We start from the raw sequence: 22,480 nt of genomic DNA, 5'->3' as shown, positions 1-22,480 counted from the left end.
TTTTTAGATAGTGGGAGAACCCATACATGCATGGGGAGAACATGCAAACTCCACACCGAAAGGCCCCAGCTGGAATTCAAACCAGGAACCCTCTTGCTTGGAGGTGACAGTGCTAATTACATCACTGTGCAACCCACCAATGTAAAACAATCGAATCTAAAACGTTTCAGAGGGGTTAAAGCTAATGCTATATCGTAGAAATTTACATAGCCTCACTTCTGCATCAGTTACACAAAGTGGGTCAACGCAACTTGATCCATATTGTCACACGGTCCAATAAGGAGTGTTTTGGAACCCGCCACAGTGAGTTGCTACAGACTTCTGCACTGGAGGAAGTGTGAACAACTGATTGCTGCAGCAGTGATGAAGTGTAAATATACACATTATAGCCCTTCCTCAAACCTCTATGATTTTTTCATAGGTTTAAGCCGTTTTTGATGGTAAAAATGTTGCTCTTCTGGTGGCCCCATTCTGTGTAACTTTTAGCTTACCCTTCGGGAAAGCTTCCGATTCTCTATGCTAAAAGATCAAGAGGCAAGACGCCGACTACTCTGAAACACTTCATACAACCCTACTTAAAAAAAAAAAAAAAATGAATACCTTTTATATATATATATACATATACATATATACACACACACACACACACACACCTTATACCTTTAATTAGCTGCAAAATGTTCAAATGGAGGCTTCATGTAGGGGTGGTGGTTAATACTGTCACCTCACAGCAAAATGTCCTGGTTTAAATCTCAGCTTGGAGCCCTTTTGTATGGAGTTTGCATGACGTTCCCATGTCAGCGTGGTTCTCTCGAAGTACCCCGGCTGTTTCTGTGTCGACCTTTCCCAGGGTGTACCTCGCTTTTTGCCCAATAGTAGCTGAAATAGGTTGCATTGCAATTAGATCGGTGTAGATTTACTTTTCTTTTGACAGCACATTCTTCAAGGAAAGACACAGGCAAAAATAAAAACTTATTGAAGTAAGTCTACTTCTTTATTCCATACTTTATGTCAAGATGTGTTTTCCATATGAAGTTAAGCCTCATAACAAAAGAACATGTTTAAACAATGAAGGGAAGAATTGTGGCTCACAAAATAAAGGCATTCTCTCATAATCTTTACAAAGTCATCTTACAACAAACAGGAACAAAGTTATCTCAATTGCAACAGCAGAGTACGATAAATCAAAGTTCCTCACTAAACTTTAACCTAACTGCAACAAAAGAACAAGAAGGATTTGTACATACAAACACAGTTTAGCTCCTGAGATTCTCTGAGGGACAAAGTCGCTGCTCTGGACCGTACCACTGCGATGTAGACATCAGGGGGGAATTTTCTCCCCGTGGGTAATTTGTAATGCATTAAAAAGGATTTTGGCTTTGACACTCTTGTCCTCTAATGCACAAACGTCCGTGATTAAAGAGTTGGAGCAACATCTGACCCTGCCACACAGCTGCTGATGTGAACAAGTGCCCGAGTGAAACTGCAACCATGACTGAAGAGTCGTGCGTGTGCTTCCTGGACTCAACCCCCACAAACTCATCTCAGATCAGAAATGACAAATACTAACCAGGGTTACCTGTTAAGCTCGTCATCAGAGGGGCTAGCACGTTGTTACTTCTTGTTCACAGACACTTAACCGGCAATGACAATGACTCTTCAGCAACTGAAAACTTTGGTGATGTAGAAACAACTTGAAATACCTGAACACTTCATTTTAATATTGCTTTGATAAAAATAATCATGTGCTCAACTATAGTCACAGACGGCACAACATTTGACTCATTCATACATATCAAAATCAGACAAGAAGTTGGAGAGCAAATATTTATGTACCCAGAGGAGTTGCAGAGATGACTCTTATGTGGTCTGGTGTCAGATTTTCCTACATAACAATGACAGATGCTTTAGGGCTGGTACTATTACACTTTTTACATTTACCAAAACCACCTCCTTATCTTTCATTTATGCACAACAAAGTAAGGATATGGGGGAGGTGGGGTGTGCGGGGTTATATGTCTTCCTTTCACAACTTCCTCCCTGCAGCCATAGATAGACTGAGATCAATCATTAGTTTTTTTCCCCCTCAGCCATCACAGATCCAAGATTTGAGGTTTTGGACGACGAGAAAGACGTTTCCATCTGTTCGCGAGATCTGTTCATCCAATGACTGCATACGAGACGAGTCCCTTTGTTCTTTGCCAAAGCCAAAGTCCCAGTTGACATATCACTCAAAACAGTCATCCATAATCTGTCCTTCTTTATCTGCCAAAGAATATGATGAAAAATCTGTTATCCTAACTTAACCCACAAATAGTTTCCGCATGCTGCTGATTCAACTCTTCCCAATAAGCAAAGAGGATTGGTGACTCGTTAGCCCCTAAAATCCTTCACCTCCTAGTGTCCATTGGTCTCAGGGGCTGAGGCTGGGGTGGAGGGAGTGGAGGAACGAGAGGTGACTGAAGCCTTCTCTCCGTTTGGACTGGAGACTGATGGCATGCTGTCAGGAGCCTTTACCCCAGCTAGACCGACGGGAGACATTCCAGCTGCTCCTGCTGCTGCTGTAGCCACAGAAGCTACCCTGCTTGCAGTGATGCTAGAGACAGGTTTGGGTTGAGCTTGAAGTCCTGGGCTGCAGATCAGATGATGTCTTTCCCAGTCTTTGTGCTGACAGAAGGATCCACAGTAGCGAGCGGCGTTGCAGCCGCTGCATGTCTCGCTAGCTTTACGGCCACAATTCCAGCAACACTAAGGAGAAAAGAAAAGTGGACTTTAAGGTTTGTTTTTTTACACATGGGTTTCACATACTGCTACACAATTGTGTCTTCAGTTAATCTGTTACATCCATCCATTGCTCCTTGTGAAAAAACATCTTGAAACTACATAACTGATTTTGTTTTTAATGGCAAAGTTTGTCTAAAACCTTTATATAGAGAATCGCAAAACTCATTATTCCTGGTCAATTACAACCGCACACTCCACACTGTTTAATTAAGTTTCATCATATTGCAATATTTGGATTAAGATGTAATATATGGTGAGGTTCAAGCAGGATTCCAGCTTCATCATTCATTTTAAGAAGTGGCTTAGTGGTGTTGATTTACTGACTCCTTTCTCCGTCAAAGTCCACAGTTTCACACTTCATATTTCTAGTTCCCCTTTTATCAACGGAAGTTTTGCTCTTTATTCACCGGTTGCTATGGTGAATAATAGGATTATGGCTTTTTCTCACTACCAATGCATGCAATGCAATGCCAGAGTGAACACTGAAGATGAATTAACTAAATGTAATCAGCTATCCTGGAACAGAAACCAGTCTCTCAAGTTCAACTCAAAATTTGTTAAAACCTGCTTTCTTAAAACAGACCCACAAAAAAAACTCATGAGCAAACAACCGACACATCCAGGTTCTGCGTAACTTTCACATTCATTCAGGGGAGTTGGGAGTCCCATATTCTTGTCTTCTCTAAATCTTGAGGAAAGTATTTGACTGCTAAATGCTCCATTATGTCCACTGAGCAAGACCCCTGTCATTCTAATGTAAAAAAATATTGTATATCATAGATCACAGCAGCTTTGATTGTGAATGGCAAGACAAGGCAAGTTTATTTGTATAGCACAATTCAGCTACAAGGCAATTCAAAGTGCTTTACAGATACATTAAAACAGTAGAAATAAAAAGCATGATTTAAATTTTAAACAAAAAAGAAAGAAATAAGAACAATAGATAGAATCAGTAGTTAAAATGTGATTAAGTTTTGAAACTCAAGGTGAATGTAAAGTGTTAAAAAAAAGATCTGGTGTGCTGAGTGAAAAATCTTTCATGCAGTACCTAAATATCATACCTAAATATTACATTGTCTAAAAAGTTTCTATTCCTGCTCACCTCACTGGAATCCTCTTGTTCATTGATGACCATGATGGCATCCTCTTGAGCTTTCCGCTTCGCGTCAGCCACAGTCTTTTCCATCTTAGCCCTTTCGGTGGCGATCATCTCAAAAGCCTTCTGCTCGGCCTCGGCCACTGCTTTCTGAACCTCGTCCATGGCCTGGCGCTTAACTTCGTTAACCGCCTCTTCTGCATATGAAACACACGAGTGATACGAGTTTAGCTCATCTTGTGTGCCTCAGCAGAAAGCAGTAACCGAGGTCACAATCTAACCTCAAAGTAGTCATTTTTGTGTCTGAAGAACCTTAGAAATGTTTGACAGCATTCTTACCAGCTTTCCTCCAGATCTCATCTGTCACATATGCTGAGCCTGGCCGTGGAACAAAGTCACGCTGAGAGTCTGAGGAAAGGGTGAAACAGAGGGGATAAGCACCTGTCAGGACTTTTTATTCTTTCTTTTTTTTTTGGTATGCATGCATGTATGTATGTATGTATATATGTATTAAATAACATCTGCTTTTGACTGACGGCTCAATCAAGCCAACAGGTGTGTAGAAAAAAAAAAAGCAGAAAGTAACAATGTCTTTAACATTTTGCTTTGTATTTTATCACTGATGCAAACAAGTGTGCATATCTAGGCCACAAAACCAAACGTAATTATCGGTTGTCAGAGTCTTGGACTGATCTGAGATCTGACAGCTTTAGAAAGGAATGTGTTTGGTTTGGAGGGAATTGCAGGCCAACAAGCTGTGTCAATATTCTGACTGTTCCCTCAAATCTCTTTCCCTGCGTCTAAACTCTCTTCTTTGTCGCTTCTGGGCTCTGCCTCTCCAACGCTGCTGCCTGGATCACCTCCTATTTACCCATTTCTCATGTCCCACCTCCCCATCTCTTTCTCTCCCTTCATTTACATCGCCTCTCTTCCAACAAGCCTTCGCACACCCCCACTACCGCGGCCCAAGCCCAGGGAAGCAGGCTGGCTTTCCGGCTGGGGGCCCAGATGGTGCTCTGGCGAGTCAGCCAGCTCTGGGTCTCTGAGCCTGCAGGACGGCAGGACGGCCCTTCTGTGGCCGATATGGCGAAGGCCAGTCCTGGCACCTGTCTGTGAGTGTGGAGCAGCAGGGGGATGGCAAGGCTGGCACACAAAGACAGCACTGCCAGTACATAGCAGACTGGGGGACTAACTGGAAGAGCTCACCGACATGTGACTTATGGGTGCAATTCCCTGAATGACCTCTAGATGACGTAACGAGTATGAAAACAGAAACGAGTCTGTCCTGGTTTGGGTTCATCATCCAAATTAATCTCAGGATGTCCAAATCGTTATATCCTGTTATTCAGAACACAGCAGACATTTAGGCTGGACCGTTTCTCTACCTTCACCATCCAATGGTTATGAACCCCTGAGCAAGTCTTTGCTCCCGCTTTCTGTTTTTTAGAAAGCCAAATTGATGCTCATCTATGAAGCTTATTCATATTAAAGATCTATTCAGTGCTAAAGTATCCCACACAGAAATTGCTGTTTCTTCTGAGGATAAATGAATAAGTGATGGCCAAAGCAGAAAATGGTACAAAACTAAAATCATAGAGTACAAGAACAAAAATCTATTTGCTCTCTCAGTTTTAATGACGCAATCAACTGGAATACAATATTCAGCAATCGTGGAAATGCAACTGAAATACTGCTACTGCTTTATACCGACACACTCAGACTTAGAATGGAGGTACTCACCCGACTCTGCAGAGTGGGGGCTGTGCGTCTTGGAAAACGGAGTGGAGACTGAGCCTCCTTTGCGTGGGTCCTCCTGCTCGCTCGTTCGGCGTCTCCAATAGTTGAGCTCCTCACGATCCGACTCCTGGCATCGTCTGAGCACACTCACTGACCTGCGTGTCTTTTCCACCATGTCCACTATGCAGTTTAACACCTTGAGGGTAAGGAAGACAGAATTTTACAAACCAAGTTTGCTTTCAGTTATATATGACAGGAGGCAACTAAATATGCCATTTTATTCACTATGCAATACATTTAAAATCATTTCATAAATCAAATCGTTTTCTTGTTATCTAATAGTATTCAAAAACTTTTTTTTTCCCCTGAAAGAACCAAACACATTTTCTAAAACCTCCATACCTAATAAGAAAAACATCCAAACGAACATGAATACCTAAATGCCTGGTTTTAGTATTTCCTCTCGACTGTTCTGTTTGATAATTTATCGGCTGGAATAGGGCTTTGGAACAGCTTCTTAACACTTCGATGGTCAGACTTTTTGACTACATCAACACTTATTTCCATATGTACAGTTTGGCCTGCCTAAGGTAGAACGAATCCACAGAGACGGGAACAATGTTTAAATGGAAAACCAAAAGAAATGATTAAATGTTCCCTTTTCATAATAATGATATTATAATGTCGATTACCAATGAATTAACCCAACAGGTTGTAAGGGCTGTGGTTAAAAATGTTTGTAACTGAGCAGAAGTTAGTGCAGTTATAAAAATGTATAAATCATTGGTTCCACAATTCATTACGACTGCAGTTGTAAACCGTAGGAAGTTCATACTGTTCATACTTTGTTATTTGTTAATACCTTATCTGATGTAGGAATCATTAACGATATCATATTAATCATTCATAAATATCAGTTACAGCTCACACACCTTTGATGTCTCATCATGAAATGGTACCAGTGTAACATTACCTTCAAGCTGTGAAAAGCTAAAGCACTTCTGCTCAAGATCCCAGTAAAACAAATTACATTCCTTCTATATCACAAACCATTAGCGGCAGTCGTGCCTGTCTGCAGACTTACATGGTCCAGATGCCTCCATTCATCAGCCCACTCTCTGTCTGTCAGTCTGTGGTCCACCGGCTCCTCGCGGTAGCCCCCGTTAGTGCCTGATTAAAACACACACAGGACAGACCGCAGGCCAATGTGATTAACATTCCTCTGAATGTAGGAGAAGCCACAAGTGACAGTGAGCGAGTGAAAGATATGTTGATGTGTTCAATCTCTGCAAAAAAAAAAAAAAAGAAAAAGATAAATACATAAACTGATAGATCACTAAATAAATGTTAGAGCCCAAAATCAACACTGTGTGCATTTTTTACACAGTGCAATAACCTGAAAGTCAAAAGGCGACTCCTTTACTCATTCAAAATGAAGAGTGACGGGAACAATGTGAGGTTACCGGAGAATGGAAATGGATCACAAAAGAAGCATGACAGACTTGGGGACGGTGAGCAGCAAAGGTGGAGTGAAAGAGAAAAGCAGAAACCGGTGATGCAAAACAGCCTCCCAGCATCCCGAGCCTACACACATCTGGAAGTCAGCTGTCAACCACACACGCACACAAACAGACACACGCTCCCCAAACTTCTCCCTTAGCCCCTCCTCTGCTGGAGCTCCCAGCATTCCAGTAGGGAGACACTCAGGCTGAGTGGAGCGGCTCCACTTCTAAACACAACCAGCCGCTCTGACACTCACTGCGTACCATTACAACACACATATGCACAACTATCCGATTCCAATCACTGCATGACTTATGCAATATGTAATTATACACTGAACAGAAATAATAGTTTGCACACAGGGGGTAGTGCTCAAGCAGGAGCCACAAACATTTTAATACATGTCCACAAACATAGGAACTGCAATAATACACACACAGTGTACAAAGATAAAAACCACAATCTCCTCAGTCTAGGTAACGGCAAATAAAAGGGATCGTGAGCATGTAGACGCACACAAACACACACCCGCCTTCTCAACATCTTCCCTACTTCTGGTTCTCATCAATGTTCATCAGTTCAAAGCTACAAGTGTGTGGACTGATATGTTTATGCGTGTGTGTGCACGTCTGACTTAAGTGGCGGCAGGCGGGCGGGAGGCTGTTAGACAAGGGACCAAGGCCTCATAAACACAGCACCTCTACCATGAACACATCAAGGTGTGTATGCGTGTGTGTGCCTGAGTCTGTGAGCTACTGCTGTTTCCACTGAGTGCTGACAAGTCCCAAATGGAGGGCAGATATACACCAGAGAAGAACCAACCCTCACTGCCTGGACAGTATGGCTCTGTTTATCCACATAACTGAACTCCAGAGATATATGGGATCTGGGTACACAAACACAGACCACCCATTATTGTATAAAAATTATAATATGTAGCATGCGAGTCTGTTCTCATGTTGCCAGTAATTTCTGAATTTTTTTGCCCACTTGTATTAACACTACTGTTAGGTAGCAGTACTTTTCTAGTACTTTTTTGACTATAGGAAAGTGAAGAAACAAGGTAAAGTATGGTGGTCTTGAACTAGCAATCACACCAAAAAGTAGTAACTCATTACCCACAAAGTAGAGGCAATACAGTTATCACATACCAGGGATTCTGGGCCTGTCCTTAAGCTCGCGGATCTCCAGCGCACGTTGGCTGTGCTCTCGCTGCAAAATGTGTGGAGCTGCTATGTCGTCCAGGGCGTAATGCTGCAAGGGTGGAGGGGTTGGGTGAAGCTGGGCGCTGAGAGGCAGCGGGTGAGCAGGGCTGTGTCGTGGAGCAGGGCTGATGGTGCAGATTCGTTTTGCTGCAGGCTCCATGGGTACCGGTGGACGCTCGTGGAAACCGTTCTCTTTTACTCTGAACAAAAGATAGCAGTTCCCAATTGAAGACTGGGTTCATGTTAAAATTCTACAAACTTCTGGTAGGCTATATGTCATGTTAGTAGCAGTTTTCTGTTGTTATCCAACCTGCTGGGGCTGTGTCTCTTGGTCCCGGTCTCAGGAGGCTCCATCAGCAGCTCAGAAGAGTCTGGAGAGGAGGCCAGAGTGGTGCTTAACAGGAGGTGCTCATGCTGGGACAGGTACTGAGCAGGGGTCTGCTTGGCTGCCCGTGCACAGTGGAGCAGCTCCCTCTGCAGCAGGGGAAGGTTTGCCTAGCAAGGAAGTAATAATATTTGGGAAATTTAGTTCTAATATGCAAACACGTCCACTGACCAAGAGAGTCCACTAAGCTGCTGCAACATAGCTGATCTGCCTCCGGAGGAGAAGGTTTTTAAAGGGGAAACTTGTTCCCTTGAGGTCTGGCTGTAAAGCTGGGTCTGGGTGTTGTTCTGTGGCTGCCGCCATGGTGGCTGTGGCTTTACTAATTCAAATGAAAATGACAGAGTTGCCCCTGATGTTGGTTTCAAACCTCCCGAGTGCTGAGCACAGTATGTTGGTCACAGCAAAGGTATCCATGATGATACCAACGCTTGGAAACATTTAAAAGCAAACGATAAACAAGCTCTTCTTCTCTTTCTTTCCTTACCTTATTTCCCTCTCCATTTAAATGCATATATATCAGTTTCTGACCGTCAGAATTTTCCTTCTCGCTTTTGTTCCCTGCCTTTCCCTAATTAGGAACAGACTCAAGTGTGTTTGCAATTACACCACTTCCTCACTCCCTCTGCTCCCTCTTCTTGAGCAACCAGATAAATAACCATACCCTTTTTGTCTGTTGGAGCACTTCCAACCATCATTTTAAAAACTGTATAGCTTCTTTAAATGCTATGATAGCTTAATCTTGCAGCATATGTTCTATACCCTCTTAAAAGATGCCTCTGCTTTATGGTTAACACTCTACAGCACCCCTGTACACCTCTCATGCTCCTGCGTCCCTTCTTTCCCTGGGGCCCCAGCTAGCGGACACATGTGGTGGGTGTCAGTTGAGCATAGGGCTCTCTGGGGTTCAGCGGGGCGGATGCTAGATTGGCGGCGCCTTGGCAGCTGAATGCTCTTTTTTTTTTTTTTTTGAAAAAAAAAAAAAAAAAAAAAAAAAGGGACAGCGGCTCCATATGGCGCACTGGAGACCATAAAAAGAGAAGGGAATACTTTATAGGCATGTTTCACACTTCCGAGTTCCCACTTTTCCTTCTCTCCTACACACCCACCTCTTTCTCTTTTCCACTTCCACACAGAATTTGTCCCATCTGTCCCATCTCTTGCGTACTCTCAAAGAGTTGGAATTAAGTAGTGGAGAGCCCACACCCTTGTAATAAATTAGTAGAAGGAGGTGAACAGAGGATTCTTGTCTCAGGCTCAGACAGACAGATGGAGGGGCTCCAAAGGTAAGTAAGAGGTAAGGGTGGAAAAAGAGATTTTGAGTGCTTGAAGTTCAGCGGTACAACCGACTCAAGATTTATGGGCTGCTTTACTGAGGGGAGCTCCTAAAAAGTATACTGTTGCAGACTCCCCTGGTTAGAAAAGGGCCTCAAGAGGCTGTTTAACACACACACTCATCTGTTGCTTGTCAGGTCAAAACAAAATGCCTGATTGGTACTTTATATTGCTGATGAGAAATCTGTAACCTATTCAAGGATTAAAAACTATAGAAAAGCCCATTTATGGACTGTTGTTCTGAAAACTCATAGTAGTTACATAGTGTAGTTAATTTATTTTCCATCATGACTCTCAAGCTGCCGTCTGACTGTCAACAGACATACTTCAGGTCATCCTGAAATAGGGTTATGGGGTTAAAATGTCAACAGATTGAGGGAGAACACATTGAATATGGAGTTTAAAGTTTAAACTTAAATGCAAGAGAAAGGAAAGGTGCTACAACAAAACACACACACACACACACACACACATATACAAATATTCAATTGTGAAAAAGTAAAACTAATTTCAGAGGGCAGGGGAGGAAGGTAAGTTTACCTTGAGAAAAGGAATAACAAAGGGCCGTAAGGGGAAGTTGGTGGCCTCCTGAAGCCGTGAGTGAAACTCCTCAATGGTAACTGTTGAATTCTATGGGAAAAGCAAAGTGAAAGTTTGAAAAGCCACAAAGAAATTATTTTCAACAAGACACCCCCCCCCCATCCCCCCATATCTTGAAATAGGATGAAAGGATTTACCACGAGGGCCAGAACGAGGCTTCTGACGCTGTCTCCAATCTCAGGAGAAATGTCGTTGCCAAACTGCTGCAGCGTGGTCAGGAAACGTTTCAGCTTGCTCAGCTGGCGAGCCCCACAGGTGGCCGGCAGCTGCTGGTTAGCCAGCGATGAGGAAGAGGAGGAGGATGGTCCGTTGCTGTAACGCTGTGGTGGAGACGGTACTGCGTTCAGGGTTGGTGGGGAATGATGATTCCCATTGGTCACTGGGGAGGAGAGGAGCGATGAAGAGGACAGACATTAAGATCAACCTAAGGCCAGATGCTCTCGACCTATGCGATAACCAGACAAATTCACAAGAAATTTAAGACTAGTCGTACATGCTGTGGTGGAAAACGAGGCCGGACGGGGGCCACTGGGATTGACAGAGGGCAGGGGTGGCATAGTGGAGCTGGCGCTGCTGCTGGGGGCTGATCTGGAATGAGTCTTAGCATCCACAGGCGAACCGGGCATGGCAGGGCTCTTCTTCTCTGTACTGTCTGCAGAGAGAGAAAAAAAAAAAAAAGGAGATCAGCTGTGGGTCAGAAACATTCTTCAAAATATTGTTGACAATGAAACAAAGCAGTGTATTAAAATTAAAACCAGGTTTTTGCTGCTGTAATAAGCCTCCTTTATTTTCAGTAAACATGAACAAGCGATGCTCTGACGAATAACACTCGCATTTTTATTAACTTAAATACATGACAGTATGGCTGGTTTAGTAACAAATAAGAAGGCAAGACCAGTTTAACTCTCTGCGCAATGGGTTAAATTAATGCAAAAGTTTCAGATCTAGAGCTGCAAAACTAAAACAACCCCCCACCCCACACTTCACTTCATACAACACATACTGCCAGGGCATCAACCACCCTGCCCCCATCAAAGAGCCAGATGTCTAAAGTTTAGCCCCTCACTCTCACCCATTCAGATCAATAACAGAAGAAATGCTGAAGAAGTCTATTGTGTGGGAGTAGAATGCGCCCTCATTGAGCTCCCCAGCAAATCGGGGGGCATAGAAAGAAAAGAGACACAGAGAGAAAGGGACGGGGCCATTTCACGCTTTACTAACAAGATCGGCAAAGCTTTTGAATGTTAAACGCAACTTCTCAATATGCTATTGACGATGAATAAGACCACCAGACAAGGGGTTTGGAGAAAGTGTAATGGGGGTGTGGCGGTGGGGAGATGTGGGATCAGAAGCTGCCTTTGTCTCCTGGAGATCCATGAAGGCCGGGTCCCGTCTCCATTTAGAGTGGATCAGACTTTTCTAACTGCTTCGAGAATTGACGATTAATAGACAAGCATGGTCTCGCGGGTCATGGGTCAGATGAGAGCAGCTTTTAAAATGTGGTTTCATGGTTTTAGGGCTTTGGCTTCAATGGCATTCTTTATATCTTTTTCACAGCTATGAACTCTTGATGGCCTTGAGCCATAGGGTACCAGTTTATAAAGGCTTAAGATGGAAGCTTTTAGCTGTCAACAGGTAACTCAAAGGAATAAACAAAGAAGCCTTTTGAACAAATAAACATTACTGTTATGAGTACAAAAATATGTAAACATCCACACAAATTAATGCGTCGAAAATGCAGGGAAATTCAAAGTGACAAAATTAAGTTAGTTTAAACATGAGAATAAAACCTTGCTGCAGTCTTGACAATATATTTCTCAGCCCCACTGCCTTTTAAGTCCTATCAGCAAACTCTGTCTGTCCTATGCAAGTCATCTGTCAAGCCTGCAACTCATTATACAGCTTTGACTGTTCTTCCTTCTGTTTCGTAGTCCTCTTCAACCTCTCTCCGTCGGCCTCCATCCTTCTCATTCTTTCTCAGCCCTGTGGCCTGCCCGTCATCGCTCCACCTGTTCGCCAACACAGGGGGCAGGAAGGAGGGATCTATGTAGACATTTGGATTGCCATGCCCACCACACACGCGGTCTGCCAGCGCACCGCAGGAAGCAGCCTGCGGCATGAACACACACCGGTTCCAAAGCTCCGCACACTCCGTCCGTATGGCCAGGAAATTAGACTGACATCTCAATAACAGAATCAACGGGGCATATGGCCTTAGTGTCAACACTGTTACTATGTAAACAACTTCATACACATACACACACACAAGAGCTAGCATTTCGGGATTCAGCTTATCATAGAATTTTCACTATGTATTCACACTTTGTGTCATCTTAAAAGCCAACTTTGTTTGACAGACAGGTATACATAATGCCATAGAATATAAGCACGAACATCAGGAATGACTTATTATGTGACCTATTTCAGTAGGGAACTGAGAAATTAGGTTGCAGCTGTGATCACACAATCTTAAGATATGGCTGGGTCTCTTGTAAGTTGAGCCAGAGGTAATAGCCAAAACAAGAGACATCAGGTGTGTGCATGTATTGCTGACAGCCCATTGAGAATTGCCTCTGCTTGTCAATTAGACTGCATACATAGCTGGATGACTTCATCTGGCTTGCAAGCACCTGAGTCCATCGTATATGGTCACAGGACTGTCAGGGGAGGCAGCTGTCGCTGGAAGCACAAAGCACACGTGTACAGGGTGTGTAAAGTGGTCTAAAGTTAACTCAGGTGAATATTGGCTTAAAGTAGGATGTGGGCTGTTTGTCTGGTCTAAACGCCACCTGTCATCCTTGTTCTAATGGAACAAAGAGAGAGCACACAAAGCTCCTCATCATACATGGAGAGGTTTAAAGTAAAATTACACAGTGTATGGACAACATTTTGAGATAAAGGCCATTTAGTCTAAGCAGCAACCTGGATATAAGACAGGTTACTTTGTCCTCACCCTTTCAAAACATCTTCTAAAATTTGTGGTTAATAAAATGAAAAAGGACCATGTATTGCTCCTACCACTCTTTGCTGCTCTTCTCTCTCATGGTCTTCTCAAACTGATATAGGCAATTTAAACTTATAAGTTACTTGCATTTGATCTCTATAACAGCTGTTATTGCAAGAATGGAAAAGTAAAATGAATCTATGGTGATGGCTGTTGCTAGCCAGCTGTTCCTTGTTTGTTTAGCTTCAGGTGACGCTCGTCTGCATTTAAACATTCAGTCGGCTTTAATTGCCTCTGCCTCACAGGTGATGATTCAGAATGAGGCTCAGATGGTGAAAAGCGGACAGAAAAACAGAAAGCAACTATTTCTGTTGAGCCACTACTAAGAATAACTTAACTGATTAAATTGGAAAAGATAATGCTACAAGGTAATTTATTTATCTCCTATGTAAGGGATAACTCACAATGCGTCAGCAGAAATAAATCATACTTGATGTAGTGCATAAATAAACGTGTTCTTTGTTAGGGTTTATGAAGCCTTTGTTTTAAGTCTGAAGTCTAAACTCTCCATGAAAGGCTGGCAGCTGTGTTCAGTGGTTGTGCTCTCCGTTATCTCCGTCTTGTCATGTAGATGAGGTGAGAGAAGATATAACGCAGGCCTGGCTAATTCATCAGAAAATTCATGGCATGTGCAATGGTACAACTATGTTGGTTCGGTACACGCACATAGCCTAAATAAATCCTCCTAACTGGATCAGACTTTAAACTGCTTGTTAAAGGAATGCTAAAAAACAGAAATATGCGTTTTTGTTTTAGGGTTTATTAATAGGGCCTGTTTAGCCTCAGTTACCAAGTAAGACATCAAGCTAGTTCAGAACAAAATGTCATACAACTCTAAAGCTGTGAGCTCTAAAATACAGACTTTGCATGTTTAATGAACAAATTAGCTCGCACACTGTAGCTTTCTTAAGAATACAGAAATTCAGAGGCAATGTCTTTAATTATTTTATTTTTATTTATTTATTTTTTAAACAACTTTGCTAGCTAAAACCCAAAGTTGCTACAAACCATGTTTCTTCTCTCATATATGCATGATAGCTTAAACCTCTAACAGTATCTCCACTTTGTGCTAAGCATGGTTAAAGACATCACACAGTACACAGAAATGTCATAAATTTAAAAATAAAAACTATTGGCAATTCTTTTTAAGGCTTGAAATAAGATCTAACCATCAGGGCATCCATGTACATAATTTGAAATAAACAAGCAACTCGGCACTTTTAACAAAACAGAACCTTGATATGATAAGAAATGAGGAAAATCAACAAAAAGGATAGACAGCAGCAATTGATTTGGACATTAACCAGGCTTTCTTCCCCCCTCCTGTACCATATGGATCTAATCGGCCAAGAGCTAGCCAGCTGGGACCTCCAACAGTCACCTGTGAGGGAGGAGGGGGGCACAGAAGGGACTGCTGGAGTCTCCTCCTCCAGGCCAAGCCAGCCCCAGCGCGCACACACACACACACACACACACACACACACACACACTTCTTTGCCTTTCCTCCAATGAGAGGAGGGGGATATGGTGGGGAGGGGTGGCACGAGGCAGCTGAATGAGAGTGAGTGGACTTAAATGCTGGGGAGACAAAGGCTGCACCTGGTCCCCGTCCATCCACGCACACAGCCACAATACAGCACACATCTGTTCCTCTAGCCAAGGCTCCCTCCTGACCTCCACCCACACACACTGCGCAAGGGTGCATGCAGCAACACAACCGCATGCACTCAAAAAGAGATAATTCTAGAGTGCATGCATGGCCGCTCTCAATGTCAGTTATTACAGCTGTATAGATAAACAACACGTTCAATGACTTTGTATTAAGACATTTCTTAAAATCAGAAGGCATGAGTCCTTAGTTAATTCAATCAGCTGAATTCATACTATTGCTCTCTTGGGACTGACACCTCTTCAACTGTTGCTACGACAGTTTTTCTTTGACAATAAAGCTGACAGCAAGCTGGTTTAGAGAGTGGTCTCCGCTACATGTTACAATCGTATTTTGTGGTGGCTCATTTAAAAATACATCTGCACTTGTATTCTTTTCAACCATGTTCTATAACGTACCAAAAACAGGAAATTTAAAGTCAGACTTTACTTGCTCTCAAACTAGTGCAGAGAAGTAACTATGCACATATCTGTGGCAGTGACATTAAACTGACATTTTCACATAAAGACCTGAAGATTATCTATTTGTTATCACAGTAAGACCGTGTAACAGTTTTTAACCGAGCACTGAATGGAAGGAAGAAATTAGTCATCAAAATAGAGGTGCCAGTTAAAGAAGGAGGGTCACCAACAGAAAGAAAAAGATGGAGGGAGGGAATAACAAGGAGAGAAAATACTGTTTTCATTTGGTTCCATCAGGAGGACAAGCCTGGTTGTCTTGGACTCAGAGCCAGGCTGTTTTTCTTGGCTCTCATTACCAACCTTCCAGACCTGTAGACTACATATTTGGATAAAACCCAATGTCAACACTCTGCTAGGATGGGGAGCAATGTGGAGGTGGTAAGGTTGACAGTAAGGGTAAAGCAAGAGCTATGTATGAAAGAGCTGAGAGGGGAGGAAGGGGTGACTTTGGTGGAGAAATAGAGGTGAAAAAACATTTTGAGGCTTCTTTGCTCGTATGTGAAAAAGCACAGAAATGTCCCTGGGGTGAATTCCTCACATGTCGTCCTGACGGGGTAACGGTGAGAGAAGCCCTTGCCTAACCTCATCACTGTGAGATAATTGCAAAAACACTGCAGTAATCCAGCATGCCACATAGTGAAATAAGGGACCCACAGATGGAAATGTACTTAGTGGCAGTTTGAAGAAAAAAGAAGAAAAAAAAGGAAAAAAAAGGAGGGATGGCAAGGCAGACAGACGTCGTCTATAAAACTGAGAATGAGCAGTAAAAAGAGGTACAGTGATGTGACGCTGGAGGGAGGAGGAGGTTTGGCAGATGTTGGGACTCTGAGCACGGACAGTGTCCACGTGTATATGAGGTCAGACTGCAGGGAGAAGAACAGCTGGATAGGAGCTAAGGTCGCTAAAATCAAAAATACTCAAAAGCAGAAAACATTAAAAAAAAAAAAAAGCATGTGAGCACTCCCATGTTTCACAAAGAACCAGAACTGTAACATACAGATGTATTTTTTTTTTTGATTAAACTGATGAAAAGACAACCATCAAGTTATTAAATGAAACAACAATTAAGAAGTCCTGTAGATCTGATCAAGAAGCAACTTTTCAACAGGTAATATCACTTCTAGACCGATTTAAAAAAAAAAAAGGAGGGGGGGGAGGAATCGACATGCTGGCACAGACCAACACACTTGCAATAAGCTATAAGCTCCATCGTCAATAGACCAAATGAATTTCTGTTATTCAGACACATGCCTGCGTCAAACAGCTGGGCAACGAGTGACAGAGCTGGAAGTGGAAATGTGTCATCGTGCATTTTTGTTTGTGTAAGTGCACTGGCCCCATTTACCAGGTGTCGACTTTGTCATACTCTCACCTGAGTAAAAGGCCGGCCCATGGCACATGCGCACACCCACACAAATAACAACAACAACTATTCAGCCATACTCAACATCACAAAAGATTCTCTCACACCAACTCCCCTCTTCTCTGGGCACCGTGGATTATCTTCCTATTTGGTTACAACCCTTCTCACCTCTCTGTGACTAATTGGTTAGCCTAGGCATCAATCATCATGAGCCTGGTGAGTCTTTAAACCCAAAACCACCAAGTGGAAAACAGTCAGCTGCAGCACTTAAGGGAGCATGACATTCAAACGAATTTGTATTGCTCAACCCCCACCCCCCCCACCCCCCACCCCCACACACACACACACACATTTTTCATCTAACAGTGAAAATGGTGTCAGAAGAAATAGCTGTATAGCTACCCGCACATACCCTGATGGGCATAAATATTTGTGTCTGTCTGGAGGATTAAGATTTGGCATCTACTATAAATTATACACCAAGAAGGTGAACTTACACCGCAGCCAAGCAAAATACATAGTTAGTCTCAAGTCAATACTAACACACAGACACACTCTGAATTTGTAAGCTACAGCCGTTAATAAAACAAAGCACAAGTCCAAGACAGAAAACAAAGTGAACATTAAGATGAGCCAGTTTCGGACGAGGTGTGGCAGTTTGAAACCGGCCCTGGTTGCACCTGAGCCCAATGGACAGGGATCAGAGCCAACCAGATGTCACCATTACCGCATACCATGCTTGGAGATGCTTCAGTTTTAAGATTTTTATATTTTTGCCAAGACACGCAAGTCAACTTTATTGTCAATGCTGCCACTACGGAGACGGATTGACGGATAGCGATGGAGAAGCATACTATAGTGTTTACCTCTCATCCCTGGTGCAAAACAGCAATAAACCTGAAGTAAAAGATATATATATATATATATATATATATATATATATATACACACAAGCTAAAAGACAAGTCACACATTACTCAGCATTTTCAGTAACATTGCAATGCATATAAGGGCACCTGATGCTCACGTTTCTGTCAATAGGCTTGTGAAGACACATTACCGACAAACGCGATTAAATCAATGTGAAAAATTAAAAAAATAAATAAATACGGCAACAAAGCATATCCAACTGTACCGAGGTAAAACAAATACATTATCCTAATCTGTCACCCTTTTTGGTTTTTGTGATGTAATGAATCAAAGCTGAGCAGAGCAGTGCATATGGTTCATAAACAGAGCTGTGGGCAAGCTCAGAGCCCAGCTGTATGAGAGACCAGGGCTCAACAACCGCTGAGAAAGACAGATAAGTAAAACAAAGAGGCCAGCTGTGCTCAAAACAATGTAGAGAATGAAACAGGGATAGCTGTGGAGGATGAGCGTGTGTGTGTCAGTGTGTTTATGTGTTATCACTGCAAACTGGGGGGGGGGGGCTGCCTGCACTTGTGTTTAAGAGCACAGCGTATCCTTTTGTGTTTTAAATGCGTGTCTTCACGGCTAACACGACGGCAAGCAGTACCGAGGCAGGATGACTGTAGCTTCAACGTGTAATATTCAGCAACATAATTGCTGATGTGTCTGCATACTTGAAGTTGAAGTCTTAAGCAAATCATAGGATGCAAGAAGAGCGCGTGAGCAAAAATCTTTTTCATGTCCACGCTTCCTCACAAAGAGGAAGGAAAATTGAAGAAAGAGAAATTAATGACTAAGACGGACAACTCAAGGAGAGGCAACACCACCCATTTTTTGTCCACCCACACACCTCACAACACAGCACACATTACCCCCCCCCTTCTTTTTCAAATCCTCTTGTGTACCGACTGTAGCATTTTGGGTTTTGCACTGGAAAATGACAGTCTTTCCGATAAACTGCTCAACTCAAAATACATCTTATTGCTCTGGGTCTCACAGCTCTGTTTGTGTGCCTCCTCGGTTAAGTCTTGGAAAACTAAGCATTTCGCCTCCGTTGCATCTGCAAAATAAACACCAAAATGACTCCATGAGCAGGGTAACCTGGGCTACTGAACAAACAAAGACACATCACTGCGCACATTTGAGCTGATTTTAGCTAAAGGTTTAGATTCCATAATCAACACTTCTCACCATTCTCAGCATTTCACTGACATTTAGGGAATTCAACTGAGGCAATTTTACAGCCTTTTAAGCATGTGCTGCTGCTCCACTCAAACCACACCATCCCCTTAAGTAAAGGTCTTTCCTTGGGTCATTGAGAAGGTCTCTCAGGGTAGTAAAGGGTCAGTAGACTCTTGCAAGAGACCCCTGACTCATACACTTAGCACAAAGAGAGAGGCTACAATGTCAATGGGTTTATAAGAGGAGGGATGAGGGAAGTGCAGGTGCTCAGTGACTTATATATACACCTCTGCATTTACACAATCAGGAGACGAAACAATGATTTATGGCACAACTAAGTGAGATATCTCTGCTGGGGTAAATAACCTACCCTCTTATGTCCATACACACAAACATACAAGCATGCACACACATCTAAATTCAAAACCTCTTCCTGAACCCCCAGGGCCAGATATCACCGCCCTTGCCACTGGAACTAATAGAGCACTTCCTGCAGCAAACTCTACAAGCAGCTGCTCTGTTTTGTGTATATGTGCACGCTGAAATGGGGCTATTCTGTGATGAATATTCAGAAAGAGCAAGCGAGGGTCATTGTGGTTTGATTCTCTATTTATTGTTACACTTTGAGCAAAGAAACTCCCAGCTGGGATTGAGGTCAAACAGAGAAAGGAGAAAAAAAAAAAAAGCGGAAAGCTAAAAGACAAGCAACCTTGTAGGCTCTGCAGACACAATGTCTGCAAGACACCTGGTGCACACATGGAGACACGCTTCCTCAACTCAAACATACACTTATCAAGTGTGTGATCAGAAACTTCAAAAGCCACTCAAGCCCATGAGAGAAACTACAACTGCCCGCCGCAAATAAAAATAACATTTCTGCATAAAAGGAGCTGGAATTCCCTCTGCATAGACACTCAAGCAGGCACACAGGGAGGCAGCGCAGACTGAGTTGTCAGGAGAACTGACAGAGTCCAGCAGACCAGACAGGGGTCTCTGGTTTGAGACTGTGCAGCCGACCGTTAGTCGCTCCTATCTCCCTGATGAACTGCCTGGCCTGGCGTGACACTAACCAGGACTCTCTGTGTTTTCTCTGTCTGCTTCTCCCTCGCACACCTCCTCCTTTCAGATCATCTCCATCATCTCATGCAGGGGGAGCGAGACAAAAAAAAAAAAACAAGACAATTTCTCCCGCAAGGAGCTGTAGATGGGGAACTTAGAAAATATACAAATTCAACTATGCTACTGCTGCACCCAGATCCCATTAATCTCCATGGGTAACATGTACACACGGCGTGAAAGACAGACACAGCAGTTCCCTGCTCTTCCCATATGTCTGGGATACTGTACAACAGATGTACACGTCTTCTTAACTTTGTTTCTTCTGCTCTGTTTGTCATGTGGAAAAACCGATTACCATCTAAGTAAATGACAGCTGTGAGCTGAGCCTCACTCACACACAAAACTAATTATATTGCCGAGTTTGTTCATCTGTTTGAATTTTTTATTTTATTTTAAATCCAGGTAGATTCGTTTTCTACATAGCCAGCAGCATAAGAAAATGGTGACATTTAGAAAAAAATAAAGAAATCAAAGATCTTCTTTCTCACTAAAAACGGATTTCTGTGGTACAATAAAAAGCGAAAGAAGAGCAACATCCTAATTCTTTATAAGAAAAACAATCCAATAATTCCACCTTCCGCCAAACACAAGGGAAATGTTGACGAAAGAGTAACAGTGAGAGAAAAGAAAAGAAAAGAAAACAAATGCTATTTTGACACAGCAGAAGTTTTCTGTGCACGTGCTAAGACAGCTTCACTCATACCTCAGCTGACAAGGATGAAGAGATAAAGAGGAGAGGATGAAACACCATCTGTACAGTACTGAGCAGCTCTGGGAATTAGACTGGAACACACACACGCACATGCAGTGCACGGTTTGCCAGAACACGCACTCTCACTCTCTTTCTCATAGATACAAACCAACAATATTCACTAAAAAAATACACTCAGAAGCAACACAAATCCAGACTCGACCCGCTGGCGCCTACCTCCACTCTAGTAGAGTCCACTCTTCGGTCCTTCGGAGAAAGTCGGCTGCAGTGACAGAGTTGTGCTCTCTTATCCTCTGCGTTTTGTCCTTTTCTGTGACTCCACGCCTTCATATGTCAGGCATGTGTTTGCATTCCCACATATGTGAGCTCCAGTGTGGAGAAGGCCAGAGCCAGAGACACAGATGGCACCCAGATGGAGACAGATAAGCGAGCAGACCAGCGAAACGCTGCACGACACACACTCACGCGCGCACACCTACACTCTCACTTACTTTCCTTCCGTCTTTGCGAAGCTGCCCCTGGCACTCTATTTCTGTTACTCAGTCTGTCTCTACTGTAGCACCCAATTCTCCCTCTTTCTTTTCGTGGTTGCATTTGCGTCCCTTCTCGGGCTGGCTCTCTCAGGCTCTAAGTCTTCCGCCCTCTCTGTCTCTCTCTTTCAGCTGAAGCTCCTCCCCTGTTTTCCCACACACTCCTCTCCTCTGTTTTCATGGGATGATGGCTGCGGCAACGTCACAGCCCCCGCCCCCCCCCCCCCCCCCCCCCCCAACACCGCCAACCATTCCCCTCATGGATCCTGGCCAATCATCCACTGGCCCTATTCAACCTGCATTCACCGGCAACGGACCTTGCAATTAACATAACTAATTGCTTTGGCACCTAAAGGCTAAACAAGAGGCTGTGCCAAGGGAGACGAACGTGTGTGTGTGTGTGTGTATGGGGGGGAGGGGTTAGCAATCCCTTCCACCCTCCCCTCTACCTCATCAAGAGAAGTGGGGATCTCCTCTTAAAGTGTTTTTATACTAACCACCTCAGCACCCTTTTGAGGCTCTTTCACCGAAGCCCTCCTTTGTCTCACTTCTTTAATGCGACCAGCTCAGCCCTGCCTTGGCAGCCAAACCAATCGGGGACACTTGAGGAGCTTGAATGAGTTATTCGGCTCTCCTCTTCTTCTCTCGTACCCTCTGTGCCCCATCTTTGCTGAGTTTAACTTAAATCACTGTCTGATTTATGCCCAGCAAACAAGTGAAAGAGACAATGCAGGTTAAGATAATAGTGCCTGGTTGAGATTGGGCGGCTTGCAGACTTAATTCACTTCAGTCCATTATTCCCTCCCGACAGTTTGCCTCAAGAAAGTACAGAGAATCGTGTTAAATTCATTCTAAGCCTCGGGCAAATAGGACATTAATCTGTTTTTAA

The 22,480-nt window shown here is 43.3% G+C and overlaps 1 protein-coding gene across 2 annotated transcripts; it reads right to left on the bottom strand.

The window, feature by feature from the left end:
* Positions 1–990: 990 nt before the first annotated feature.
* On the bottom strand, positions 991–21,708 carry cbfa2t2 (CBFA2/RUNX1 partner transcriptional co-repressor 2). Of its 2 annotated transcripts, none has more exons than XM_075461509.1 (11): positions 21,553–21,708; positions 11,136–11,294; positions 10,780–11,021; positions 10,583–10,672; positions 8,636–8,820; positions 8,272–8,525; positions 6,702–6,787; positions 5,621–5,813; positions 4,220–4,288; positions 3,887–4,077; positions 991–2,748 (listed from the first exon to the last, which is right to left on the bottom strand). In XM_075461509.1, exons 1-11 carry the CDS (start codon positions 21,653–21,655, stop codon positions 2,398–2,400), a joined length of 1,923 nt encoding a protein of 640 aa, XP_075317624.1. In that variant the 5' UTR covers positions 21,656–21,708; the 3' UTR covers positions 991–2,397. The 2 variants fall into 2 exon arrangements, with proteins under 2 accessions (XP_075317624.1, XP_075317626.1); XM_075461511.1 differs by having other exon boundaries at positions 21,278–21,642.
* Positions 21,709–22,480: the final 772 nt, after the last annotated feature.

This window comes from Odontesthes bonariensis, chromosome 3 (assembly GCF_027942865.1).
Source record: "Odontesthes bonariensis isolate fOdoBon6 chromosome 3, fOdoBon6.hap1, whole genome shotgun sequence".
In the NCBI taxonomy this organism is placed as follows: Eukaryota; Metazoa; Chordata; class Actinopteri; order Atheriniformes; family Atherinopsidae; genus Odontesthes; species Odontesthes bonariensis.
The sequence above is the reverse complement of the archived record's forward strand: the minus strand, read 5'-3'. Positions and strand labels throughout refer to the sequence as shown.

Excerpts from the sequence above, each read along its gene's own strand:
- cbfa2t2 (XM_075461509.1), bottom strand. The coding sequence starts at position 21,655 with ATGCAACCACGAAAAGAAAGAGGGAGAATTGGGTGCTACAGTAGAGAC. Across the intron at positions 8,821-10,582 it reads TTGTTATTCCTTTTCTCAAG|GCAAACCTTCCCCTGCTGCA; the intron begins GTAAACTTACCT and ends CTTCCTTGCTAG. Across the intron at positions 4,289-5,620 it reads CCCCCACTCTGCAGAGTCGG|ACTCTCAGCGTGACTTTGTT; the intron begins GTGAGTACCTCC and ends CCCTTTCCTCAG.